Source organism: Rattus norvegicus, chromosome 10 (assembly GCF_021556685.1).
Source record: "Rattus norvegicus strain SHRSP/BbbUtx chromosome 10, alternate assembly SHRSP_T2T, whole genome shotgun sequence".
NCBI classification, from domain to species: domain Eukaryota; kingdom Metazoa; phylum Chordata; class Mammalia; order Rodentia; family Muridae; genus Rattus; species Rattus norvegicus.
The window spans coordinates 63,688,912-63,716,117 of record NC_141543.1 but is presented as its reverse complement, the minus strand read 5'-3'; the positions used below and the strand labels follow the sequence as shown (position 1 = coordinate 63,716,117).

General features: G+C 48.6%; 3 protein-coding genes across 7 annotated transcripts; 2 read left to right on the top strand and 1 right to left on the bottom strand.

Annotated features, from left to right (window-relative positions):
* The first annotated feature begins 24 nt into the window (after positions 1–24).
* Positions 25–15,676, top strand: Ctns (cystinosin, lysosomal cystine transporter). 3 transcript variants are annotated; one of them, XM_087570555.1, is made up of 12 exons: positions 25–153; positions 2,279–2,358; positions 6,215–6,293; positions 7,349–7,433; positions 10,540–10,643; positions 10,770–10,901; positions 11,549–11,648; positions 11,740–11,859; positions 12,929–13,099; positions 14,000–14,117; positions 14,287–14,401; positions 14,761–15,676. In XM_087570555.1, exons 2-12 carry the CDS (start codon positions 2,298–2,300, stop codon positions 14,807–14,809), a joined length of 1,134 nt encoding a protein of 377 aa, XP_087426681.1. In that variant the 5' UTR covers positions 25–153; positions 2,279–2,297; the 3' UTR covers positions 14,810–15,676.
* Positions 15,677–16,868: 1,192 nt separating this feature from the next.
* Tax1bp3 (Tax1 binding protein 3) lies at positions 16,869–21,386 on the bottom strand. 2 transcript variants are annotated; one of them, NM_001399570.1, is made up of 4 exons: positions 21,295–21,386; positions 18,411–18,530; positions 18,087–18,164; positions 16,869–17,810 (listed from the first exon to the last, which is right to left on the bottom strand). In NM_001399570.1, the coding sequence occupies exons 1-4, from the start codon at positions 21,331–21,333 to the stop codon at positions 17,673–17,675; spliced, it is 375 nt and encodes a 124-aa protein (NP_001386499.1). In that variant the 5' UTR covers positions 21,334–21,386; the 3' UTR covers positions 16,869–17,672. The 2 variants fall into 2 exon arrangements, with proteins under 2 accessions (NP_001386499.1, NP_001020590.1); NM_001025419.2 differs by lacking the exon at positions 18,087–18,164.
* A 212-nt stretch (positions 21,387–21,598) lies between these two features.
* Positions 21,599–23,162, top strand: Emc6 (ER membrane protein complex subunit 6). Of its 2 annotated transcripts, XM_087570554.1 has the most exons (2): positions 21,599–21,696; positions 21,892–22,449. In XM_087570554.1, the coding sequence occupies exon 2, from the start codon at positions 21,940–21,942 to the stop codon at positions 22,270–22,272; it is 333 nt and encodes a 110-aa protein (XP_087426680.1). In that variant the 5' UTR covers positions 21,599–21,696; positions 21,892–21,939; the 3' UTR covers positions 22,273–22,449.
* The last annotated feature ends 4,044 nt before the right edge of the window (positions 23,163–27,206 follow it).

Below are 27,206 nucleotides of genomic sequence, written 5' to 3'. Positions count from 1 at the left end.
GCCTCAAGTCAGGTGGTTCAGGTCAGGTGACAACTGGCCCCGCTTTCACACAAAGTCAGCGGCGCCCAAAGAGTCCCTTACATTCTTAAGCGGTATCTAATGCGAGATTGCTGCTTTTGGGAGGTCGGTCCACCAAGCCTGGAAAGCTGTCGGGTGAGAATCATCGCGATCGGGACAGCCACCCCAACAGACATGAGCCTCGCACCTAAGAGGGGCAACCTGCCGCGAATCTAGCCTCTTTTAGCAGCGCCTGGGTTTCTAGCCTCTAGCCCCAACCCAGACCTGCACATTCCCAGGTTGTAGAACCAGAGTATTGGTGACCAAAAGTACTGACACTGGCTGGTGTTGGTGGCACTATTCGAGTGCTCTTGGAGCCCCTTGCTTACCTCCTGTGGCACCGCCTGAATCTGTCTTGGGAATGTGCAGGTAGCTTTGGGGGTTCGGGGGAAGTTAGATGATGCTGATAGGACTGTTCCAGGAGCTGTTGATTCTCCCAGAAAGAGAGGATACCTGGGTCTTGCCTTTTCAATAATGTTGAGGAATGACTATCTATGCTTTGTGAGAGCTTGCTGGGAGCCCTGGGTGATAGTAGTAATAAATAACATTGATTGCATCATTGTTTTTCAACTTTTTATCTTTTATCTTATCAATCCATCGAAAACTATTAATACAGCTGGTAAGCTCTATTTTTTTTAATTATGGCGTTTGGGAAAGAGAGAGAGAAGCAGTTATTACAGCTATTTTTCAGACATCCAGAACCTATTTTTTAACCCCCTTGAGAATGTATGCCTTATATTTCATCTAACTTTAATTCTGTGGGACTACCACTCTGTTTCCCCATTAGGGAAAATAGATTAATAAATATTCCAAAATCATACAGGTAAATGGGAAACATGGCATCTGGATAGTTCATCTCCAGGGAACATATTCTTTGTCCAATCTGTGTTATCCCTTGAGGAATATGGGTCTCCCCACTCTTGTGGATTGTTGGCAGTTAGGTCCATGGGGGCAGTGGGAGCAGAGACAAAGAGTGACAGGTGTGCCTTCAGAAGCCCTATGGGTAGGTATGTGAATGACCACTCCAGGACCAGCTTATAAAGTTTTGGGGGACTGAGGGTAGGAACATCCAGGATAGGCAAAGGTCATTGGCTGAGGGCTTAGGGCACCAAAATTTCCCATTAGCATAGGCAAGCACTTCGGGAATCTCAGGTGCTCACTGAACAGGTTCTTATCAAGAGGAAGGAAATTGATCCTGTAATCTAACTAAGGCTCTGTGACATTCATCAGGTATAAGTATGTGTGGGGGCTTAGAATTTCCCAGACACAGAGAATGAGGACCCCACCCCCTGTCCTGTGCTGAGCCCAAGGGCTATCCAGTCATGGTGGACTCCGACCTTGATTAGCAGAATTTTCCCACAGATGAAGCTCCAGGTTATAGACCAAGAGCAGGACTACCTCAGACACCTCTGATTCCAGGTTGTTCTAGAGTGAGAGATAATAGAGGCTCTTGGAAGTGTGCCATCTGATTGAGGTGTGGAAGATGGTTAAAACACACACACACACACACACACACACACACACACACACACACCAGAAGATGGGCATGATGGGTGTGTCTTGTAACTTTTTACAAGCCTAGTTGTGTGGTTAACCAACTGACCTTTTTCTCCTTCAGGATGTCTTAGCACTGAGGGGGACATTTTGCTGACAGAGTGTTTGAATTTCACAGTCCATATCTGCTTCTAAGAAGTGACTGATTGATTGCTTGATTGCTTGATTGATTATGTATATCTGCCTGCATGTATGCCTGCAGGCCAGAAGAGGACATCAGATCTCATTACAGATAGTTGTGCACCATCATGTGGGTGGTGGGAATTGAATTCAGGACCTCTGCTCTTAACCTCTGAGCCATCTCTCCAGTCTGAGGGTTTTGTCTTTTTAAGAGACGAACACTGCCAGTGTTTACTTGTTTTGTTTTCCTGTTAACTGGTTGCAGAAAGCAGCTGAGGGAAAAGTGCAGGTCTGTGTTCACGTCCTCAGAGTTGGACTTTTCACAACCCATGTAGCTGCTCTGAGTGGCCTTGCCCATTGCATGAAACACAGATAGGTCCTCTCTGGGGTCTCCTTCCTGGAGGTTGTGATGCCAAGCCTGTGAGGTCAGAGGTGTGAAGGAGAAGCTCTTTATGAACTGTCTCACTGTCATGGGTCAGAGAGCATGTCATCAAGAGCTGAGCTAATCCAACCTTAACAGCCCCTCTCTTGCACTTTTTCTTCTTAGTTCTTTGAAGTCTGGGAACATGATGAAGAACTGGCTGCTTATTTTGACCCTTTTCCTTCTGAAGTTCATAGAGAGAAGTGGTAAGTTTAAGAATGGCTTCTCTGCTTTGTAAAAAGGAAATAGAAAGAGTAATCTTTTTTAATTTAATGCCTTTATTGTATTGATAATATGTTGTCTCAGCTTTTCACATCTCGGCATATTGTGGTAGGTTTTAATTTTGTCGGGGATGTAATTTTCTTCTCATACTATTTATATAATGTAATTTTTTTTTCAAAATCAAACTTCAAGGATTATTTGTAAAGAGTAACCTCTTTGTCCTCAAAGGTTTGTTGCTGTCCAGGCAACTTATGGTTATCCTCCCACTCTAGAGAGGTAATCAGATCCAGTTCTTTTGTAGGGACATTATACCAAGAGCTAGGTGGTCAAGCCTAACTGGCCCTTTACTCTTGGGTCCCTCTCGCCTTCTTGGATCAGCACAGGTAACAGCTGGTTCTTTAATCAGCCTGTATGACTGGCTTGCAGAGTCTCGCCAAGCTGAGATAGTATCTGTAAAGAATAGCCCATGCCTCTGCCCTCTGGGCCTTGCAGAAAGGGTTATGGGCCCTGGAAGACATTAGAGGGGCCTTGTACCTCATTCTTCCAGATACAGACACAAGAAAAGTCTACCTGGCCCCACACTGTAAGAGAAAATACTTTTCCCTTAGAGAAGATTGGAACTGGTTACAGCATCCTAAGCCACACAGAAAGCACACCAGTGGAGTTTACACATCCTTGTCAGAGGACCCCTTCAAATGCTGTCATTATCCCAGATAGATATCCTTGCAATACCCAAGACATTTCTCCTGTTGCTGTAAAATTATAATAAAATGCTTCTTTTATCCTGTACTAGATCCAGCACCATAGTGCCCCAAGATATCTAGTAGATATCGTCATCTCAGTCAGCAAAGTGTCTCACCGTTTTGCTCCATCCCATATCACACTGCCCCAATGGCTACTCTCTGAGCCTGGCAACAATCTCTCTACCCATCTAATTTCCAAGGCAGGTTGCCACCATGCCAGACATACACATCCCAATTCCGTGGCAGCCCAGTGTCTCCAGCCACCACATATTCTCCTGAATTCAATTAAATCGCCACATGAAAGAACACACAACACAATAACCTCTGATCCAATTGATAATATATAATTGCCCACCTAGACATACAAAGCCCTGTACACATCCATCCCTTAAGAATATTCATAACAACCTGTAAAAGGTCCAGCGTGGAATCTTAACATCAACCTCCATGTTCTCTCGGCTGCTCCTCTCTTTCCTTGCTCTAGTCTCCTCCTCCTCCTCTCTAAAACTTTTCTCTCGCCCATCCTTCCTTCTCATCCAATGACCAGCCTTGTTCTATATTGTACCTGCCTTCACCTGTATAATGACATCATCCTACATCCCCTTCTGTAAATAGCTATGTTTAATATCCACAGTGCCCAGACCCATTTTAATCATTAGACAGGTTGTTACTCCAAAGCAAATGTATCTTAAATTCCCTCACTAACAATTTCCAGCAAACCTAGGGCATGCCCTAGAAATCCTACACATGTTCCCTGAAACTGCCCACGCTGGCTACATACACCAAGTTGCATTTGTCTATTTGTCTGTTCTCTTGATGGCCATGGAACTGAGCATCTGACCAGCTCATCCAGGTTTGGTAAATAATCAGTCATGTTCTTTTGTACCACACCTTATAGAGAAGTAATCTCTGAAGAAGAAAAAAAAAAAAAAAAACAGGCCTCAGACCATGAGGCCGGGCCATGCCACCTTTCTCCAGAGGGATGCCACAGCCACACTCAGCCCTCCAGACTCCACTGAATCAGTCTCTCGGGGAAGTGAGTGCATGCGCTTGTGTGTGCATGTGTGCATAAGCACATAGTAGATTCTACCTAGGAGGTAATGGTAAATCCTGCTAGTACTCAGATTACACAGAGGACAAAACTGAGACACCTCCATTCCATTCACCCCTGCCCTGTGAAGGAGCAGTGGAAGCTACTGTAAAAAACGAGAACCTGGAATTGGAATGTAGCCCAGCCACCCACTGCCAGACTTCTCTTCTCTGTTGGGGGCATCAGAATCAAGGACAACAGATCAACAGAAATCCTCCAGAGTTTGTCGTTTCTGACTGAGTGGAGCCTGCCGCAGCTCAGTCTAGTAGTAACAATCTGGGCTTTGAACCCAAGGAGAGCAGCTTTGAGATGTTTGTGGTGGTTTCTGGCTATGTGGGCGGGGCTCCTTTCCTTTTGGAGGGCGTTTCCTTGACCTAAAATAGGACTGAAAATTGTTCATTGCCTATTGTGATACTTTTCAAGTTGGAGTTAAGAGAATAACAGAAATGGTGGCATACCTGTAGTCCCAGCACTCTGAAAGCTGAGAGAGGAAGATCAGTAGTTTCCATGTGTTCCAGGAAGACTTGGCAACACAGTGAGACCTCACTCCCCAGTGAGTACCAGCCAATAGCGGTGGCTTAGATCTAGAACCCCAGCTACGTGAGAGGCTGAGGCAGGAGGATCATCCAGGTGATCCAGGTGAAGGGTCTTGAGACTGTACTAGGATGAGTCACGTCTGGGAGAATTGCAACTTGGGGACAGCCACCGTCCACATATGGGGACCAAGCTGGAGAAAGCAGTTCAGAGGTGGCAGAGCTGAGTCCAAAAGTATGAGTTTCAAGCTAGTGAGCACCTGGGGATATAAGGTGGCTCCCCCAGGAAATGTCAAGCAGGAATAAAAACTATCAGTGGAAATACCACGGAGAGAAACCAATTGAGGTTGGAGGAGACACAGAAGCTCCTTCTTCAATCCAAGCTCTTAAAACTTCAGGACCTAGTTCTTCATCCATGCTGTGGAGGGATCTGGGTAAAAACCTGCAGCTTCTATCCCTATGAGAGCCATCTTTACCATATTAAACACTCCCCTACATAAGATGCCCTTCCCTTCTCCTAGTCTGGATCCCTGATCATGACTTCTAAGGTGTGAATATCTCTGAGGTCTGTGAGAGGGGCAGGTATGCCATAAAGCTTTGAGCATGTTTAGGGATGGCACAGTGACAGGGGAGGCGGGCTGCCCAGAGAATACAGAAATTACTCAAGGGAGCTAGCCAGCCATGCCCTGTAACCACAGTGGACTGAGATACTTGATCTGCCTTCTTTTTTTATGCTGGAGGTTGGATTTGGGGGCTTATGAACACTACTCATGCATTCTACCTCCGAGCTGCACTCCCAGTCTGCCCCTCACCCCAGAATGGTTTTCTAAGACCCAAACCTGCTTCCCTCTCCCTGGCGACCTGTTTGCCTACCTTCTACTGGGTTAGCACCTTAATGCCAAGCAAATTCTGATAGTGAAAAGCGTACGTTCCTCAGCACTATCTTCCAGTCCCCAGCAGACAGACAGCCTCAGGAAAGGAACCAGGCATGGGCTGAGCTGAGTCTGCAGGAAAGCCCCAAAGGTTCTTTAGAAATATGTTAGCCAGGCCTTGTGCCCATCTCAGAATGCACGAATGAGACCAGACCAAGTTTTCAGAGGACCCATTCACTGTCCATCTGCAGAGGTAGATGGTTCTAGTCTGTCCTTTCCAATCGCAGATGTTGCTTTGAATTTCCTTTTTTATAACTTTTGGGCTCTGTAGTTCCTAAACTGTTTCTGGGGAACTCAGATTGTTCGCAGAGGGGAAGGAGGAGGAGGAAGTTCCGGAGCTTCCTGCTCTAGCCTGTGGCCATCTGGCCCTGGTACAGAGATGGGAAGAGCACAATGTAAGCCTGGAGGTAGACCTAGGAGGCAGGACTGTCAGTGAGCAGGGGCTGCCGAGTTAAGGTGGCAGAGGCCTGGTGCCCGCTTCTCCCTGTGGGCTGAGCTCTCGACATGATGGTGGCTCATGTCATTGACTTGAATCTTTCCAGAATCAACTGTCGGTCTCTCTGCTCCTCCCACTGTGAAGCTGGTAAATGGCAGTTCAACCAACGTCAGCATTACCCTTGGGTAAGTCCTCAGGCCCATCTCTGTCCTCAGCCCCTCTGGCACAGTCTGCATGTACTTCGGGTGTGGTGTTCTTAGAGCCTCTTTGTTGTAGGACATACAAAGGAGTGGTCCCAGAGTCAAACATGCACAGAGTCTAAGGGAAACAGGACCTGTTCCCCCTAGAGGAGAGTCCTCAGGTGGTCACGGGTGATGCCAGACTTCAAGACCCTCCCCAAGAATAAATATTTGAGCAGAACCCTAAAGATGAAGGTCCAAGGAGCTGAACTGCAGGCCACCACAGGGCTGCTGAGGTCCCTTGCCAAAGCAAGGACAGTATCAAAGGGTCCCACATGTCCCAGCTCCTTTGTGGCCTTTACTGCTCCATCGTGCCTGGTGCCTGTGGCTCCCACCGAGACAATGCCCCTGTCTCATCACCTGTCCTGGAAAACCTGATCTCAAACCCAAACTTTGGTGCCCAGGCCTCCTCACAGGCCTGCCGTTCTGTCCTCTGTACCTTGCACACCCACCCCATGGAAACCATAATGGCCTCCCACACTTGAGGCCCCAGTGGGTTGCTCCCTGAGAGCCTCATCTTCAGTCCCTGCTGGCCTTCACACCACACCCTGCTCAGACCTAACCCTACCAAAGGAGCCTTTCCCTGCCCCCTCCCTTTCCCTTGCCCCTCTTATCCATAGCCAGAATTCCACCTCACCCTAGAGGGCATCTGGTCTCCTGGTAGAGCAGAAGCAGGACTCCACCTCTTACCTCTCCCAGCTTAGGGGAGAATATGTAGAATATTTTTCTCTCAGAGAAAAATGAAAGTAAAGCATTAAATCATGCAAAAGACACCTGACGCCTCTGGGCTGTCAGATCATTCGTGATGTGACATGGTGACTCCATGGTGTCAGAAGCAGAACACGGCTTCTGGGGTACTGGAAATCCTGAAGGTTGGACGTGTATAATCTGAGCACATTGCCCTTCCTGGTCCTGATTTCTAGAGAAATAAAGGCCTGGTGGGAAGTCCAGAGGGTTGATTGCTGACTTCCCAACAGTAACAAGGCTCTTACCCTCCATAGGCATCCACTAAATTCGACCTTGGTGATCACTTTTGAAATCACATTTAGTTCAAAAAACCTTACTATTGTGGAGCTTCCTGATGAGGTAAGTAACAGACCCTTCGCTGAAGCTTCAAGCAGTGCTAGACAGCGAAGAGCTTGTGGAAATAAGTCCCCTGGACTGCCCCATTCCATCATCCTAGAAATCTGTGGTTTGGGCTTTATCTTTCTCAAGGATGCGCGTTTTCTGCTGTCTAGCTGGGAAGCTTTCACCCCATGGGATGAACAGCTTCTGGGGTCAGTCCTACAGCATAACCATGGTTGGTAATAACGGGAATAGTGTGTAGTCGGGTGCCCAAAACGAAGCCTGAGGCAAAGGTGGGTCTGAGATAGGAAGTATCAGCCTTACTTTAAAACATTTTAGGAAATAGTGGAGTTCTTGGGGTAGAATGATTACCTAGCATACATGAGGCTTTAGCTTCAGTCCCTGGCACCAGCACACACACACACACACACACACACACACACACACACACACACACACACACACACACACACACACACACACACACACACACACAAGTACTTACTGCCTCTGTCTACGAACCTAGGCCTGGTCCTGGAAGCTTTAGTCTAGGCCTCGAATGTTTGCAGCCCCTGAGACTGACTGCTGAGAAAGCTCACCCTTTCTTCTTCCTGATCTCAGGCTGGCTGGTTCAACTCAGCTGTTCTGGCTCCAAACACTGAGTCAAACTGGCTTCTTTCTCAGCCTCTCCTGATTGCTTTGCTTGGCCTCAAACTAACTTTGGCAATATGTTCTGATCTTCTTGCTCATTCTTGGGCCCATTCTGTCTTCACCTGTGTGTAGCTTGTTCTCCCTCCCTCCCTCCCTCCCTTCCCTTTCTGCAACCTTTGTACTTCTGTCCCAGTAAAACTGCCTCCTTTTTTTCTCCTTTTTCTCTCTGTACTCTCTTAAATACCCTCCCCTTTCTTCTCGTGAGACTGTGAGAGTTGGGCATATCCTGTCTCTGACTCATTCTGTCAAATCTTTCTCTGATTTGTCATTTAGTCTGCCACTCGATTAGAATCACTTTCAAACATGGATGCTTCCTTTTACAAACTAATATTACCTTCTTTGGGATTAAAGATGTGATTAAAGATGGGCTTATCTGTATTCCAGCCAGAGGGATTAAAGCTGTATGCTAAGGTTGAGCCATGCCACAACTAAAAACAGCTTTTTTAAATAAATAACATAATCTCGGGGTTCACAGTTTGATCAAATCTCCTGTGTCTGTCTGTCTGTCTGCCTGCCTGTCTGTCTCTCTCAGCTTTAGGGCTAAGGCCAGCATACAATAGAATGAAAGACATAGTCCTAACAGCAGGTCTAGTGCAAAGACTCTAGGCTTTGCTTGATCTGCAGACTCTCAGAAGAACAGACACCACTAAATTAGTTTAGATATAGACATCTAAGTAAAGGTATCTATTTGTAAAACTACATGAAAGTTAAGAATATAAGGCAAAAGAAGTTCAACTCGAAAAAAGGGGGTGGGGGCTATAAGGTTCATTGAACATAAAATACAAAAGCAGTGAATCCCTATTGTTAGGCCAGTGCTTATCCTCAGGGTTAAGAGACTGGAATGGGGTAGAATGGGGCTTCTGAGGTATTGGGAATTCTCACTTCTTGTTGTAGAGGCTGAATGTGTACAGTCTGTAGACACTTCATCCAGCCGTGATGTGTGTACTTTTCCCTATACGTATGATGGGCCAAGCTTCTTTCTCAATTAGCAGTGGGAGTCAAAGCCGAACCATTTGTGGACATTGATCTTTATGAACACCTGAACCCACCTTCTCAGTCTCCTGCTTCACTGTCCCCTCCCTGTCCTGTACCTGAAATATAAGAAGCCAGTGGTTAGAGCCTAGGGGTCAGGTGATTTAGGAGTTCACCCTTGAAGCCATGGGTCAGGGATTTCAGCCTCAGTGTTTTCCTCATCTGTGGGCATAGGGCTCATCACGTCTTCCAGACCACACACTGGGGATTAAAAGCAATGGCAGCAAGTATTAAATGGCTGGCATTGACCTGTCAGGGTCTCGAGTCTTCAGCCCTGCTAGCCTGGTATCCCTTCCTTTGGAAGCTGAAAGCAGGATGATCTCAAAAGTCTAGTTGTGGGGTAGGAGGGAAAGCAGCTAGATGTGCATACTTGTGCCTGTAATTCTAGCACTCAGGAGACTGAGGCATGGGGATTTCTATGAGTCTGAGAACAGCTGGGACTATATAGTAAGTTACAGGCCAGCCAGTATTACATAGCAAGATTCTGCCTTAGAAAACTAGAGAAAAGAGACCACTATTAGGGGGGCTGGAGAGATGGCTCAGCAGTTAAGAGTACTGTCTGTTCTTCCAGAGGTCCTGAGTTCAATTCCCAGCACCCACATGGTGGCTCACAACCATCTGTAATGGGATCCAATGCCCTCTTCTGAATATATATACATATACATATATATATATTAAATCTTAAAAAAAAACACACTATTGTCTAATGAGCCACCACATCCATGTGGAACTTACAATATAGGTTGAGGTTAGGACCTAGAGTATTATTGGGGAGAGTGGGACAGTTTGGTTCCATACAGATCAGATGGGCCAGGCAGGCTCTAAGCCCATCTTCCGGGATCAGAGCTTTTGATAAATATCAAGCAGAAATGACCACGGAAGCATCTTGTGGTCCCACCTCTTCTGCTTTGCTGTTAGGCAGTTGAAGCAGAGCAGGAGGAAACATCCTTTTATCAGCTTCACCAAGCATATCAATAACGGAAATAGAAATATGTCATGATAGGAAGCGCTCCCAGCGTTCCCCACCAGGTGCCCGGCTCTACACTGTAAGCTTTGGTCAGAGCTTTGAAGTAGGGACTAGTATTATCCCAGTGTACAGGTGAGTAAACTGAGGGTAGCATGGTTAATGAGGGGAAGACAGCTATCTTACACTCGTTCAGTGGTTAGTCAGGGAGAGCCGAGGACCCACCTACAGTTCTGCTCAGAAAGCCGGGTAGAAATATGGCAGGGTGGGGCTCAGGTTGGCCTGCCCAGTGCTTCTTGTGACTGGTTAGCAAGAGCAGAGCCAAGTGTGGTATGCCCCCACCCCATTCCCTGGTTTGCTGCCTGGAGTTAAACCCTGTAGTTATACATGGCCACAGATCAAATTCAGTCTTCCTAACAGGTTATAGTGCCTCGTGGAGAGAAAAATGCCTCTTTCCAAGTGACTTCTCAAAATATTGGACAAGTGACTGTTTATCTGCATGGAAATCATTCCAACCAGACCTGGTAGGCTGGTGCCCACCCCCATCCCAGTGGCCTCATATAGGGGGAAGGGTGGCCATGCACAGATGCCCATGGGGACCTCCTCCCAAACCTTTACCAAAAGCATCCTGACCCCAGATCCCTTTCTAGCCCCAGAATCCAGTTCTTGGTGATACACAGCAGAATTGTTAGCGTCATAAACCAGGTGATTGGCTGGATCTACTTCATGGCCTGGTCCGTCTCCTTCTACCCACAGGTGATCCAGAACTGGAGACGGAAAAGGTAACCTGCCTAGCTTATAGCTGCCCCCACAGGCCCTTTGGGGGCTGCAGGAGGACACCCCTCTACACTTCTCTCTGCCTCGTAGGGTTGGATTTCCCACGTTAGTTATTTGGTTCCTTGCCCAGCTCAGCCTGTCTCCGTGGGAACAATGACATGTAGCTTCTCAGCTATACCAAAACCAGGCTGGGTAGGAGAAACTCTGCCCTGAGGCTCCTTGGCGCTGAAATATGTCATACAACTTTCAGCCCCAGAGACAAAGCACTTGTGCTTTAACCGAATGAAGTAAAAGTAGGTCTAGGATCAAGGACTAGCCCTCCTGTCTTCACATTGCCACGTGGGTCTTGGTCTCATAGATTACCGCCCAACAGTGAGCCGGGGAAGTGGGTGTGTGCTCTCTCTCTCTCTCTCTCTCTCTCTCTCTCTCTCTCTCTCTCTCTCTCTCTCTCTCTCTCTCGCCTTAGGGCCTGGGAGGGGAGGAGGGGATGACTCTCAAGAGAGCCAGTTGAATGGCATCAGCTATGATAATGGTGAGATCTCCATCTGAAGGTGCTGAGGCCTCTCCCATGTCCTAGGAGCTATGCCCCTCCCATCCCAGGGGTTCCCTGCCTCACCCCTACCCCACTTTGTCCCCCTCTGTCCCCCTGCAGTGTCGTTGGTCTCAGCTTTGACTTCTTAGCCCTGAACTTGACAGGCTTCGTGGCCTACAGCGTTTTCAACATCGGTCTTTTGTGGGTGCCCTACATCCAGGTACAGTGTCACTCACCCCTACAGCCCCCCAAGACCATGTGTGACCATGTGTCTCTTCACCTCTCAGCTTCTCCTCACCTTCCCCCAACAGGAGGAGTTTCTCCTCAAATACCCCAATGGTGTGAACCCTGTCGACATTAACGACGCCTTCTTCAGCTTACATGCAGTCGCCCTCACCCTGATTGTCATCCTGCAGTGCTGCCTGTATGAGGTAAGCAATGAGGCCTGGTTAACTGGAAGCCATTGGTGTCCTAAGCCAGCCCCCACCCAGCTCTACTCACATGTCTTGAAAGGATGGTGACATGATGCCCCCAGTCTTTTGTGGCCAAGTGGATTTGGGATAGACTTTGCTGTCCTCTTCCTGGCTTAACTGAGGGAGGGTGTCAGGAAAATGCATTTGTGGGCCACAGGTGAGGATCCTTGGTAAAGTGGAAGGCAAAGTCACTCACCATGAAGCAAGGGAGACCATGAGCAGATGGGTATGACCCACGGTTAGGGGTACCAGTGGGAAGCCAACTCCTGAGTAGGTAGGAGGAACCCGGATCTGGCTGTCACTGAAAAGCTCTCTGGGGTCTCAGCCTGGACTGAGGTACCTTTAAGAAGTCCTGGCGTTTCCCAGGAGCACTCCTGATGTCTTTACAGTCACCTCCATAATGTGCCACCTCCTCACATCACACGCAGTGGAGGCTGAGTCCGACTTTCATGAAGCTTGGTTTTCTTATACCCTCCCTGTGTCACTCAGCTGAAGGGGCCTCACTCTGGGACCATGTCTGGAGGGGGGTGGGGACAGATGCTAAGGTCCCCGGGGCTTCCTCCAGGTTATGGAGTGAGCTGACAGCAGGACTAGGTGAAATACTGGGCCTCCAACATCTGGGTTCATGCCCCTCCAAATGAGCTCTGAGGTATCCAGCTCTGCACAGTTGGAGCTTGGTCAGCAGGGCCTGGAGGACCCAACAAGGACGGAACAGGAGAGCTTGTTTATGAAAGGATGGGGCTGATATTGGGGACTCCACACCTCATCCCAGCCCAGGTTTGATTCACCCACTACCCAAATAGAGCCCAATAAATTCTGGATTTGGTCTCCTACCTTACTTGGCCTTGTGCAGACACAGCCCCAGTGCCCTTGGCCCCTTCTTTACACAGGTTATACCAAGGCCAGGCTTCTGCCTCCAGTCATCCCCTAGCACCCACCCTGCACCCCTGTCCAAAGCCATCCCTTCCTGAAACCCTGACACAATCTTTGTGTCCACATCTATAAACTGCACCTGTCTCCTCCTCAGCGAGGCAACCAGCGCGTGTCACGGCCCTCCATTGGCTTCCTGGTACTTGCGTGGCTCTTCGTCTTAGTCACCATGATTGTGGCTGCAGTCGGTGTCACCACATGGCTGCAGTTCCTCTTCTGCTTCTCCTACATCAAGCTCATCATCACACTGATCAAGTATTTCCCCCAGGTACTCCAGACTTCCTGCATTTCCATGCAGCTGGTAGAATGAGAGGCAAGAGATACTCAACCCAGGCCCGGCTCTCACAGAGCAGGTTTTAACCAGGCTAAGGAGAGGGAACAGCATGTACAGGGTAGAAATGAGGAAGATCAGGAGGGGAACCAGGAAACCACCAAAAAGGTCAAGACTTCCCTCCTGGATGGAGGGAAAAGAGATGGTGTCAGCCAGAGACGCTCAGAGGACACTGTGGGTTTGGAGGAAGAATTTGAGGCTGGAGCAACAAGAAGAGGGGATTACCCAAGAGACCAGGGAGCCCAGCAGCTCAGAGGTGGCAACTGGGCCATTTTACAGATGAAAGAACCAAAGGACTCAGACTTTCTACGGTAGCTCTAGCTCTAATGCTAGAGCTGATTCCACACCAGAAAGTCTGGCTCCCAGCACATTTCCCACGTAGTGTGGAGTCCAGGCTGAGATCAGGGACAGAATCACTGGAACTGTGAAGAATCAGAGTTCAGTGAGACATAGTAGCACATACCTGTATTCCTAGTACAGAAGCTGAGGCAGAAGGATCGTGAGTTCAAGCCCAGCCTGGGCTACAAAGGGAGTCATCAGTTTTCTTCTTCTTTTTTTTTAAATACATAAAAATCAGAGAGGGCTGTGTCCACTCTAAATGTTGAGAAGTCAGGCAGCATTCCCTACCCCACCCCACCCCACCCCATTGGAATCCAGAGATGGTGAAGGAGAGGGCAGGAAAGGGAAGCTTCACTTGCCCTGCATGCACACTTTCCCTGGTGTGTCAAAGCCCAGAGCTCAGCACATGAATGGGGAGAGTCAACAGGTCTCCTTTGGTGTACCAGGTGTGTGTGGTTCTGTCTGGCCCCTCACTGCCTTCCATCTGTCTGTCCCCAGGCCTACATGAACTTTTACTACAAAAGCACCAAGGGTTGGAGCATTGGTGGTGTGCTCCTGGATTTTACAGGGGGCAGCTTTAGCCTCCTCCAGATGTTCCTCCAGTCTTACAATAATGGTGAGTCTGCCAAAGCCACTTCTACACAGTGAGTGGAAGCATGGGAGAGAGGGGCTTCCTGGGAACCCCTAGGTCCTGCAGTTCCTGGGCAAACGGGGATCCACATCCTACACACACACTAAGAACTTCCAGCCTAAAACCATATTCTGTCCCCTCTGGTTATTAACAGACCAATGGACATTGATCTTCGGAGATCCAACCAAGTTCGGACTTGGCGTCTTCACCATCTTCTTTGACATTGTCTTCTTCATCCAGCACTTCTACTTGTACAGAAAGAAACCAGGGTACGACCAACTGGACTAAAATCCAGAGACACGGTATAAACAGCCAGGGCCTGAGCCCTGGTAGGAAAGGTTGTGTCCAGCAAAGGCCAGAGAAGCAGCTGGTGCACAGGGCTGGAAGTGTGCCGACAGAGAAGCGTTCTCTTCCTCAAGGGCCAAAAGCCTTAGGCTCAGCCTGCCTGCCTTCACCCAGGCCCCTCGTGAGCCACAGAGGACTCCCTCTCTGGAACGGACACCTGACTGTGCTCGAGACTGAAAGTCAGATTTCAGGCGGTCTCTCCCAACTTAAAGCTCCAGCCCTCTGGAGGCACCCAGAGTTCCTGTGTTCCTGCGTCTTACAACGACATCTCTCTCTTTTTAAGGCTTCAGGCAGCACCCACAGGTTTCGACAGCCATCCCAGCCAGAACTGAGCACCAAGTTTGCAGCTGATGGCCTTGCCCCAAACCACCCGTATTTCTGGGAGAAGCTTGAAGGGCTAACCTTGCAACTGGGAGAGCCAAGGGTGCTTCGTTCCACCGCAGGGTTCACAGGGACCAGGCAGCCAGGTGCTGTGGCCAATGGACTTGAAGGTGCTGATACTGGCGGTGGAGGGGAGAGGACTGTGGGATTAGGCTTTGGGTTCCTTTCTCTAGGCCACATTTCTTATCATTCTATATAACTCTGCTCCAGTAACTTCAGAACAAGTGGCCTAGGCCAGTGCCTGGTAAAGTATATTTCTGACCCCTGAGGCACCTTCCAGATTGGTCAGAAGTGGACCCATACCTGCACACAAAAATACCACAGTTAACTTTTTTTTTTTTTACCCCCAAGGACTATTTTGAAATGGCTTTTCTTTTGCCCTCTTTCCTACCTCCACTTTCTGAGAGTCAGAATGATCACCGTCTGAGTACCCACACTCCTCCTAACCTTACACCTACGGAGCAGGTACTCAGGACCAGCCTGTGCCTTAAAGCCCATCAGTCAATCAATCAGTAAGCTCCCTTGGATGGGAAGGGAGGCCTCCTCCCCCATCCCTCTCTCAGCTGTTGAAGAGCAGAAGTCCAGGAACCTCCCTCCAATACTGCCTTTGGACCCAACCTGATCCCACACTCCTTCCTTCTCATTCCAAGTTATCCTTCCTGTGCCAGATAGGGAAGGAGCCAGGGTGTGCCTTGAGTTCATCAATCTGCTCCTTCTCTAATATTGAGGGGCCTTTGTATTTCTTTTGTATTTTTTTTCTTATTTTGTTTCATGTTGGTGGAGTATATGTCCTTAATTAAAAGGTGGCTTGTTTCCTATTTGTACACTCGGAACATTTACTGGATGCTGAAGGCAGTTATGTTGGCCTTCAGAACCAAGTCCTAGGGGCTTAGAGGACCTTGCTAACCTATGTGAAGGAATGCATAGGGCTGTGGAGCATACTGATTTGAGGTGGCTGCATGTTGACCCACACTGGATTGGGAAAGACCTCCCAGGTTCAAGATGCCTACTCAACCAGAGCCAGGTAGGTTTGTGCCTTATCTGCCAGTACCAAGGTTCCATCAGCATGCTCAAGCTGTGGGTGTGAGCAGAGTCGGAAGGTGGGGTGGGGCATGAAGCAGGGGTGATGAAGAGCTTACTCTGCAGACTGAAGCATCTCTAATTCAATCTCTTGTTTCCTAGAGTCAAGATTACAGCCTGGTCAAGTCCATGATCAGTTTTTTTTTTTCTTAATAAAATGTGTTATTGGTCTGGACATAGTAATGTACACCTGAAATGTCAGATATGTAGGAGGCTGAGGCTAAATAAGGCCAAAAGTTCAAGGCTAGCTTGAACAACAAAGCAAATCTCAAAGGGCAAGCTAGGGGTGTGGCTCACTGGCAGAATGCTTGCTCAGAGTGCAGGCCTGAGGCCTTGAGTTCAACAGCATCCCCTCCCGAAAAGTTATTGGGTGCTACCCTTTAAAAACATCTCAAATTCTGGAATTTTTCTTTAGGAGAGGGTGCTAAGACTAAAACCCAGGATTGAGCACGTTAGACAGGTACTCTCTCCCTGACCTGCACCTCAGCCTCCTGGGCTTTCCTTTATCTTTTCTGAGTTGGCAGCAATGGTAATCCCCTGAGTGGCATCTGCCTAGAGTTCTCAGCTCACCACTGAGCCAGTTCTCAGCCCCTTGGGTTTTCCTCCTAAACCTGAGTACCCATGAGGCTCCTCTCAGGTGGGAACTGAAGCTAGGTTACATAGAGGCACATGAAGGTTTCACAGTGACAGGTAAGAGAAAGTAGAGTCCAGACTTCCCATGACTGTAGTAGGGTGCTTCCACACATCTCCAGAAACTTGGTCTCTACAAAGCCACAGTGTGTTCCCAGTGAGGTTTCTAAGGTACCACCAGAAACATTTTCCAGGCCTAGGAGGAGTTGTGCTTTACCCAAGAACAGCAGGAGATAAGGTAGCCATCCTTAAAACCAAACTACCCTGAGACACCTCCCCAACTTCCGCAGAAACCCCTGGTGAATTCCAGCGTTGTTTATTGGACGCAAGTGTTCAACATGGGATGGCATCATACTGTCCCATTTCCAGAGTAACCAACTGGCTTGGTTACATGCTACAAGTTGCTGCTTCCAGGTGTGTGAATTAGTAAGCTAAATTCAAACAGTAAGATAGAAACACTTTTGTATCAAAGTTGTGACTTAAAAAATACAAAAGCTAAACCCACAGGTGTAGAGAAAAATGGCAGTCCTGAGAGCTGCCTTGAAATGTCAGTCTTGAAACTTGTGGGGAGGCCAGCACCCATTAGGGGAAATGAAGGGAGTGGGAGCCTGCCCTCTTCATCCAGGCGGCCTTCATACTGGCATATGTGGGCCCAGCCCCAGGCTGGGCACCATCATTGGGGAAGCATAGGGAGAGGCACTGAGAAGGTGTCAGGGCAGGGCCAACCCCTTCAGCCAGAGCATGCTGGGAGGAAAGGGGCTTACTTGGCACTTACAAGCTTTGGCAGCTCAGAGGGGTTTTCTGCCCAGCCCCTGCTGTGGCTGAACCACCACAGGTCTCTGGCTGGGCCTATGGTTACTGAAGACTGGGTATTACTCCAGGCCCTTATTTCCAATCCTCAGTGTCTGAGAGAAAGAGCTGGTGCTATGGCCTCGGGCTGGGGGCTGAGGGGTAAGAAGGTTGGCTTGGACCTTTGGGATCAGCTGTTACTCCTCAGAGCTGGGGCCTAGCACACAGCAGAAGCCAGAACTAGATACAGACAGAGCGTGGATGTGTTCTCAGTGCCCAAAAAGGTCAGTGGGCAGAAGTCTAGGCTGACTACAGCTATGACAGCATGGACTGCTGTACGGCCTTCTGCAGAGACTGCCGAGTCACCAGCAGGCGGACCACTTCCTCCGAACGTTTGGTGAGCCGCTTCCGAGCCTGGTCATGAGTGACCATGGTCATGTCCCAGCCGTTCACCTGGCCCAAGGAGAAAACACAGGCTCTTCACCTTTTAGAATCTGAAAAGGGGTTGGAGGGGCCCAGGCTACCCAAGCTGATATCCCCTGAAGTTGAGATGCCAAGCATTCTAGCAGAGGCATGCAGGATAACCAGCTTCCTCAGATGCAATATCTGTGTGGCTTCCAAAACCCATTTTGATGAGTTGCTCCTCTCTGAAGCTAGGACAACCCTCAACCCCAAGTGCTTCAGTCTCTCTTACCCAAACCTTATTTTCCTCCTTTGGGACAACTCTACCTGCATGATCTTGTCTCCAATCTGCAGCCCAGCAATTTCAGCAGGACCTCCCTCAGACACTCGTGTTACGTAAATGCCCTGAAAAGAGGCAATGCAGGTAAATCCCTGTGGTCACTGGACTGGGACATGGGGGGTGGGGGGGCAGTAGGGGTCACGGTAACTCCCCTGCCCCTGAGATGTTCCAGCCTGCTGATGGCCACCTCTGCTCTTCCAGGATGTCTCAGCATGCCTTCTACCTAATCCCACCAGATCATTAAGGATTGTCTAAGAAAAAAACCTGCTTGTGTTCCCCACAGGGAGGTCTGGGACCTGAGCCCCTCTCACCTTGTCTGTTTTATCTTCTGAGAAGGGATTCTGGGAAGGGTCCTGGTCGATCCCACCTCCAATACTGAAGCCCAGGATTAAGTTTTCACCTTGCCGCAACTTATGAATTTCAACTCTTTGCTGATAAAGAAAAAAGCAAGTTGAGGGTAATGGGTAGGTGGGTGGAGAAAGATCTGATCTCTGTGCCCAGCAGCAACCTCAGGCTGCCGGGCCAGCTTAGAACCCTCTGCAAAAATCCTGCTGGTTACCTGTCTGGGAGATTGTCTAAAACAGCCACATGGGCCTCTCCACACAGCTTTGTCTGCAACTTGTCCGATCAATATGTATTCTGAGGGTACTGGGGCTACTATAGAAAAGACACTCATCTTTTTCTGGGAAGGGACCACCCAGAACAGGAAGGGTCAAGCCCTGAGAAAGTGCAGACACTTGCGGAGGCAGCTCAGATTGCTGAGCAAGCCCTACCAGAGACCATGCAAGCCAGGAGGAGCAGGAGATAAATAAAGAAGAAACCTGCACAGAAGAGAAGGGATTCCTGGCCAAGGAGACTGGTGTGTACAGCCAGGACCAGAAAGTGACATGGCACTGAAGGGGTGTCAGCCTAATTATACCATCACTCCAACCCTCAGGACCTGTTCTTGTGCAGTGTAACAGAGTACATCAGGGTTCTCTCAGGCACATGCTGGGGTTAAGGTCTCCAATTATGCAGGCTTCTTTGAGAGCCCTCAGAAAGCATCCTCCAGCCACCAGGAGTTACACCCAAAGTTGAGAAGTTTAACACACTTCTCAAGTGTGAAGTAGGGGTAACTTTCCAGACTTGGAAAGGCTTCAACAAAAGGATCATTTATACCCAGCCTTGGGAAATGATCATGTCACCACCGACCTACTGGAATTGAAGAAGAGCTAGGAGTGAGGTAAGGCATTGGTGCTACAGTGACCACTGGAGCTGTTGGTAGGGGAATGGATGTCTCATGGGTGGGATGTGGCCTGAGGACATGAGCGATCCACAGACAAGGATTGGTCATGAGGAAGTGGAGCAAAGCACCTTGGCATATGGCTAGATCACTGTTTATCTATGGGTCATGCATGACCCCGAGGGGCATCGAATGACCCTTTCACAGGGGTTAACTAAGACCATCAAAAAACAGACACATTAGGATATGCGAGATAGAATTAGGAAGGTGACTGAGGACCAGTTAGAATAAATGCAACTGTAGACCCAGGTAGAGCAGAGTGTCAGGGTCATCTGACAGGCTTCCAAGAGGCAGATCAGTGGTCTAGAGTTCAGGGGAAAGCTTGTGAAATGGTTTTAACAAAATGGCTGGAACAGACCTGAATGTTAACTCCACCTGAGAGGGTAAGACTGGGAAGGAAGTGTCTCCACCCCATGAGCAATCCAAGACTGAGAAAGAGGCCAGATCTGCCCGCTTATGTTCAGGCATGCACCTGGCATTAGGATTGGAGGACTGTGGTCTTCCAGCTTTAAGGAAGATTGAGTGGCCTGCCAAGGCAGAAGAGGAAGGAAAAGCATAATGCCTACGGCCCTTTCACCTGGGATTTCCTGTCCAAATGCATAAGCTCCTCCAGACCTTCACTCCCACCAGCAAGGTCCAAAAAGAGACAAAGTCCTAAATTAAGGGAGAAGTCAGGCAACAAAGTGGCTCTCCCCAAGTCCTCAATCACACCCTCTTTTCCAGATAGGGTCAAGCCTGATCTTTCTGGGGCAGCTAGGGAAAGATCCTAGAAAAATCAGGCTGGTGCAAATTGAGTAAAAGCTGGGAGGCTGTCCATTGGCCCAGCAATATATACTTCTAGCCAAGACCAGCGCTGAAGCTATAAAGCTCACCTTTCCTGGCCACCTTTATCAATAGCTTCATTGCCCCCACCCTCCTGACACCGGGAACACCCATCTAGCATGGCCCATCCCTACAGTTCCAAAGTTAGGTCTGTGGAGCCAAGGGAGCATGTTGACTCACACCTGTGACTCCAACACTTGGAAGGCTAAGAAGGGAGTACTGCCGGAAGTTCAAGGCCAGTTTAAGCTTAAGAGTAAGGCCCTATCTGGGAAGAGATCTGGGTTCTTCCTAAAAGCTTCCTCTCTGGCTGGGCACTGACGATTCTCTCTGGGATTCAGCTGCCTCAGGGTTGGCCAGAGCCCCCATCAGACCAGAACCTTAGTGTTTAGATCTACCCCTTCCTCCTGTTACCTATTCAAATACACCTGGAACACAAGACAAACCCAGAAGGCGGTCCTAGAAAGGTCTAGAACCTTGAGCATCATGCAAAGGGCATGCACTATGCACCAAGGTTTGAGTATCCTAAAAAGTTCAGAAAGCCAAGCCTTAGATCTCGAGGGGTCGGTCCCAAGAGCAGCGAGGCCAGATGAGAAGAGGGAAGGGGATGCACAAACTCTGGCCAGCCCCACCCCCTAAATCTCCTAAAGCTCGGCAGCGGCGGCGGCGGCAGTGTGCCGGCTGGAGCAGAGGAAACGCTTCCTCATTCCAGAGGCTGCGACTCACGGACATCGGCGCCCGCCCCCCACGGCCGCCCAGCTGGGGACACGGAGGCCCAGGGAAGGGGAGTTTTCTAACACTCCCACGGACCGGCCTTTCTCCTACGTCCTCCCAGTCTGCGCCTGCTAAAAGGTATCCACCCGACGGCGGCAACGCTCACGATCTGGCCTCTGCCCAGGGTCCCGAGAGGCTCTTAAGTCCCAGCCACCTCTCCAAGCTAGAGAAGGCTGCAGCACTGTTAAGCAGAAACAGCCACCAAGATACACGCAGGAACCCCGAGTTCTTTACTTTCTCAGCCTGTCTAGATGTCAGTTTGCCGCTCTGCGAAATGGGGATGAGCCAAAAGGAGAAGGAGTCCGCACGAGCGCACTCACCACTACGGCGGTGACAGGCTGGCCCGGGATGTAGGACATTTCGATCGAAATCTGACAAGGAGACAGCGCCCGGTGAGACCCCCAGCGAGAATGCCCGCGGCCGCGCCCTCCCTGGTTAACAAAGGGCAGCCCTGCTCAGCCCGCCCCCTCATGAATACTTAAGAAGACTCTAGCCAATCAGCATCTGGAGCGCTGCTGGGCTTTCCGGAGTCCCCTGACTGGTGTGCTGAAGTGGGGCGGGAGGGGAGAGTGCCCGAGGCGCAAGCGTGGAAGGGCGGAGCTGGGTTTGCGCAGGCGCAAACCCAGCCCTCCCAGCAACCTCCAGCGCAAGATGGCGGCGCTGGACTCTCCGCTTTTTCCTGTCTGACGGAACACGAGGGACTGCGTGCCGCTACATTCCAGGTAACTCTGCGAGCCTGTTGGGCGTGTGCTGATGTGCTGCTATCTGGGGCCGACTCGAGCCTCAGCTTCGACGTGCAGTGGAGGTCAGAGGCCCCAGGCACGTTGTCAGAGGCTCGGAGGTCCCATGGGGAGGAGGCTCCGTGCGCTCAACTCGCTGGGCTTCGGGCGCCACTTGTAACTTGGTTTTCTCTGCAGTTCCGCGTGAGTCCGCGAGAAGGCAGAAGCGGAGCCCCGGCGGATGCGATGGCCGCGGTGGTGGCCAAACGGGAAGGGCCGCCGTTCATCAGCGAGGCAGCCGTGCGAGGCAACGCCGCGGTCCTGGATTACTGCCGGACCTCAGTGTCAGCGCTGTCGGGGGCCACAGCCGGCATCCTCGGCCTCACCGGCCTCTACGGCTTCATCTTCTACCTGCTTGCCTCCGTCCTGCTCTCCCTGCTCCTAATTCTCAAAGCGGGAAGGAGGTGGAACAAATACTTCAAGTCACGAAGACCTCTCTTTACAGGAGGCCTCATTGGAGGCCTCTTCACCTACGTCCTCTTTTGGACATTCCTCTATGGCATGGTGCACGTCTACTGAAATGAGGTCAGGGGTGACTTTCAAACAGATTGGCAAGACTCTTGCCGGAATTAACACCGTGTAGACTTACTTAGTTTTTAAATTGTTCGAGTTCGCTGCTTGTTCTGTACTGTTATAATTTATATCTGAAGACAGAGAGCCTGTAATGTTCTTCAGATTAAATGAAGTGTGACACCTTGTCGTTCTTTCCTGCCTTGATGTTTAGCCAAATTTTGAAGTCGCCAAGATTTGCTGGAGAGCAATTGGGGGGGGGGGGGGTGTTACACCTAGTAAATCCAAAGGAGCCTCTAGGACTTACATGATAGAATTTAACATTAACATCTTAAGAACTGATAACAGTTCGTGTTACTAAGCTTTCTCTGTGTAGGGGCATTGTGCGTTTTAATCCTAGCAGTAACAATGGAGATGTTACTGTTAACCTTCTGTTGATGAAGAACTTAAAGTTCAGAAAGGGCCGGGATGCAGTTACAAGTCTGTTTGCTTCTGCTGTATTGGATCAGAGTACTTTTCTAGCATCCCCTTCCCACTAGCCACTGCTTTCTGGTATGAGTGAAATCAGCTGGTTACACCTGGTCTCAGCTGGTTGCCTTTCCTTTTTTTTTTTTTTTTTTTTTTTCCGGAGCTGGGGACCGAACCCAGGGCCTTGCGGTTGCTAGGCAAGCGCTCTACCACTGAGCTAAATCCCCAACCCAGCCTTTCCTATAACAAAAAAGTACAAGCTATTTTTCTAAAAGGTGCCCTATGGTGATTATATAAGTTATTTGGACATTTAATCGAACAAGTTTGTTCCGAGTGTAATGCCTCTGACTGTATGTTCATTCATAATCCTCCTTTGAAAGGAGGGTTTTAGAGTGGAATACATGTTTAACTGAAAAATAAATAATTGTGTTAGACTTGTAATGAACATGTTGCACATAGAATTCGTAGTCTAACTGGGGAGATTGGCATTACCTGGTTTTGCAGATAATATAGGAGCCGTAAAGGAATACACAGAAGCACCAGGTCTAGACAAGGTTTGGGGATGAAGTCCAGGAAGGCTTGAACAAATAACATACCTGAGACTGGAAGGTAAATAGCAGCCAAATAAACAAGGGAAAAGAAGCCATAAGACAGGAGGCTGGTAGCCTTTTACTGGGCCACAGGTAAACCTGACCAGATCCTAGAAGCCCAGGGAGGAAGTTGCCCTTGATCCCATGAGTCTTTCGGTATTGTAGGAGCAATGTGTATTGGCTTTTTTTTTTTTTTTTTTAAGATATGAAAAGTTGAATTTAAGTTCTCTTTCTCAGACTGTAGGTGATCTGTGTCCATTCAGTAATGGACTGGGCACCCAGGCCTGAAGCCTATTCCGGTTCTGGGCCACATGCTTGCATCTCATGCCAAGAAGCTTTACCTCCCTTCCCAAAGTGCCCACTTGTAAAGATCCTGACATGCATGGTTTATATAGCCCCCATCTCTCCAGGGACTTCTCTTAAGTTCATTCTTGTTGAACAGTAAGTTTGTTGTTAATGTTGGCTGCATATAACGTTTAAAAATATGTTGGGGCTGGAGAGATGGCTCAGAGGTTAAGAGCACTGTCTGCTCTTTCAGAGGTCCTGAGTTCAATTCCCAGCAACCACATGGTGGCTCACAACCATCTGTAATGGGATCCTATGCCCTCTTCTGGTGTGTCTGAAGACAGGAACAGTGTGCTCATATACATAAAATAATCTTTAAAAAAGTGTTTAAGGGGTTGGGGATTTGGCTCAGTGGCAGAGCGCTTGCCTAGGAAGCGCAAGGCCCTGGGTTCGGTCCCCAGCTCCGAAAAAAAAAACCAAAAAAAAAAAAAAAAATCAATTTTGAGCAGAGGGTACGTTAATGTCAAATCATTCCCAGCATTTATCCAATGAGAAATACTAGCTTTATCGGTTTTTATTGTAAATCCTCTATAGGTGTGTATGTCTGCATGTTAGTGGGTATATGCAAGTGCCCGTGGAGGCCAGAGTTACCAGCTCCCCGGAGCTGGAGTTACAGTTATGCTAGGAAGATAATTCAGGTGTTCTGTTAGGAGAACAGCAAGTTCTCTTAACCACTAAGCCATCTCCTACTTTATATGTCCAGTCAAGAGTTTCCTTGGGGCTAGCAAGATGGCTCAGCAGGTGAGGGTGCCTGCTGCCAACCTAATGGTTGAGTTCAGTCTCCAGCACCTGCATGGTCAAATCGAAGAACTAGCTCTGCCTTCACAAGCACACTGAGGCACACATACACATGAACATAATTTAAAAATTTCCCCACACTTTGATATGAACCTGCATGGTAACAAGGAACAGAGTCTCATACATTTTTTTGTTTCTACCTTAAGAAATGTTCTTCCCCCTGCATGGGGTAACTCTAAAGGGGAAAACTTAAAATTGATGCCTTTTATTATTTTAAAATCAAGTAAAAGTGTCCAAAAATATGTTAGACAGGTCCCAGAAGTTACTCTTATCCCTTGGAGGATATGAGTGAGATGGAGTGGAGCCCAATCCCGCTCCAAAAGGTGGTCTAGTTCCCAGCTCAGACACCTGGAACAAGTCATGTCCTACTGAGAGGACAGCTGGTGGCAGTGAGGAAGGGTGAAGGCAGCAATGACCGTGCTCTTTCAAGGCTGACTGTCACATTGATAACACCCAGTGTATCGGTTTCTTGTTGGCCCACATTGTGATGCTCCCAAAGGTATGAAATAACTTGTAGGACAATACTAGATGGCCCAGTTTAGGCTAGGGACTGACGCAAAGAGTTCATCAGAATAGGAAGGAGCTCTTGAGCTAAGCCAATAAGCCAAGCAGTGCCCAGAAAGGAATAAAAGTGTTTCCCTAAGTTTAGGAGTTCAGGTTCCTGAGTTAAAAGCCTGGTTTCACCTGTGGAGGCTATAGTTTTGATCAGGGTTCAAGGCAAGCCTAGGCTACAGAGGAAGACCCTGGAGGTTTTGATTCATTGGTTTTAGTTGGATTTCTTTTCTTTTTAGTATAAGCTGGGCGAACTGCCTTATATCAAGGTTATGCAGAAGGCAAGAAGTTGGGAGTGGAAGAGGGGGAAGGGGAGGGTACAGAGCAACCCTGGCAGCGTGGGCAGCCCTGTGATGGACTGTAATAATATCCATGGTCTTTCTAAGTCCCCTAGCACCCTATTTAGTTCATGGTGACAAGTGTGACTGCTTCATGATTAAGGTTTACCACCCACCAGACTGGAAGCATGTGAGGACGGGCCATGGGTATTGTTGAACAATACAGGATTTAGTCCAACACCTAACAAGAGCAGGACGCATAACAGAAACAGTATTTACTAGTTTACTGTTTTACTAGTTTATAACTAGTAAAAGACATTTTCATTCAGATATTTAAAAAAAAAAAAAAAAAAAAACACAAGCAGTCTGACTGCCCCCAAGCCACTTCAAAACTGGGAGGAACCAGCCAAGGTCTGCACAGCCATGACCTTTGAACCCCTTGTCTTCTCCTGAGCGAGAAGCTGCATGCTGAGTTTGCTTTAACAAATCAGCTGCCTACCTGGATCAACCAGGTTTTCACTTTCAGAAAGCTGAATGGCTCAGTGACATCCCAGATGTCCTGAGGGGTCAGTCCTGCTCTGAATAACACAAGCTCCTTCCCCAGTAGCAACAACTCCTCTCTACCCCTCTTGTTTTTTAACTTATTTTGGGTATTTCCAGACAGTCTCTCTAGCCCTGGAACTTGCTCTGTAGACTAGACTGGCCTCAACTCAAATTAAGTTGTTCAGGAGCTAGAGAGGTGGCTCAGTGATTAAGAGCACTGACTGCTCTTCCAGAGGTCCCGAGTTCAATTCCCAGCAACCACATGGTGGCTCACAATCATCTGTAATGGGATCTGAAGCCATCTTCTGGTGTGTCTGAAGACAGTGTATTCACATATATTAAATAAATAAATAATAAATAAATAAATAAAATAAATCACTTGTTCTGCCACTCCATGCTGGGGTTAAAGGTATGTACCATCACACCAGGCTAAAACCTTTATTTTACTTCTTTCTTTTTTTTTTTTTTTCTTTCTTTTTTTCAGAGCTGGGAACTGAACCAGGGCCTTGTGCTTGCTAGGCAAGCGCTCTACCACTGAGTTAAATCCCCAACCCTTTATTTTACTTCTTAGGTATGGGTGTTTTGCCTGCATGTATGTCTACACCAGTGCATGCCTGGTACCCACAGAGGCCAGAACATCTGATTCCCTTGGAATTAGAATTACAGGAGGTTGTAAGCTATCATGTGAGTGCTAGGAATTGAACCTGGGTTTTCTGAAAGAGCAGCCAATGCTCTTAACCACCGAGCCACTGAGTTAGCCCTCCACCCTGTTTTTTTTTCCCCCTAGAGCTGAGGACCAAACACAGGGCCTTGTGCTTGCTAGGAAAGCGCTCTACCACTGAGCTAAATCCCCAACCCCTGCCCTGTTTTTTAAAAGGGAACCTCACTATCTGTTGCCCAGGTTGAAATTCCTGGCTCAGGTGACCGACCTCTACCTCCCATATGCTGACACTACAGATGTGTACCACCTCACCCAGCTACCAGACGCTTTCTGATTACCATCTGCAAGGTCCCTGCATGTGATAGGGTACTTCTCAGAAGCACCCAGATATCCATGAAATAGAGGAAAGTGAGCCCCCTCCCCAGCCCTGTATTTAAATGTGTCCCAGGTCTGATTTTGACAGGGAATTTGGTCTTACAGGAATAGATCATTTTCTGAAGGAATGGCCAGGTAGCTAGATGCTCCTCAGAAAGATGAAAGGATTAATAGAAAGAGATGTCTTTTTCTCATTAAAAACAAACAAACAAAAAGTTCTCACTATGTAACCCTTCCTGGCATAGAACTAGCTCCATTGACCAGGCCGTCCTCAAACTCAGAGATCCACCTACCTCTGCCTTTCAAGTGCTGGGATTAAAGTTGTTCACCACC

Excerpts from the sequence above, each read along its gene's own strand:
- Ctns (XM_087570555.1), top strand. The coding sequence starts at position 2,298 with ATGATGAAGAACTGGCTGCTTATTTTGACCCTTTTCCTTCTGAAGTTC. Across the intron at positions 7,434-10,539 it reads TTGTGGAGCTTCCTGATGAG|GTTATAGTGCCTCGTGGAGA; the intron begins GTAAGTAACAGA and ends TCTTCCTAACAG. Across the intron at positions 11,649-11,739 it reads TGTGGGTGCCCTACATCCAG|GAGGAGTTTCTCCTCAAATA; the intron begins GTACAGTGTCAC and ends TTCCCCCAACAG.
- Tax1bp3 (NM_001399570.1), bottom strand. The coding sequence starts at position 21,333 with ATGTCCTACATCCCGGGCCAGCCTGTCACCGCCGTAGTG. Across the intron at positions 18,531-21,294 it reads AGCCTGTCACCGCCGTAGTG|CAAAGAGTTGAAATTCATAA; the intron begins GTGAGTGCGCTC and ends TTTCTTTATCAG. Across the intron at positions 17,811-18,086 it reads TTGGAGACAAGATCATGCAG|GTGAACGGCTGGGACATGAC; the intron begins GTAGAGTTGTCC and ends TCCTTGGGCCAG.
- Emc6 (XM_087570554.1), top strand. The coding sequence starts at position 21,940 with ATGGCCGCGGTGGTGGCCAAACGGGAAGGGCCGCCGTTCATCAGCGAG.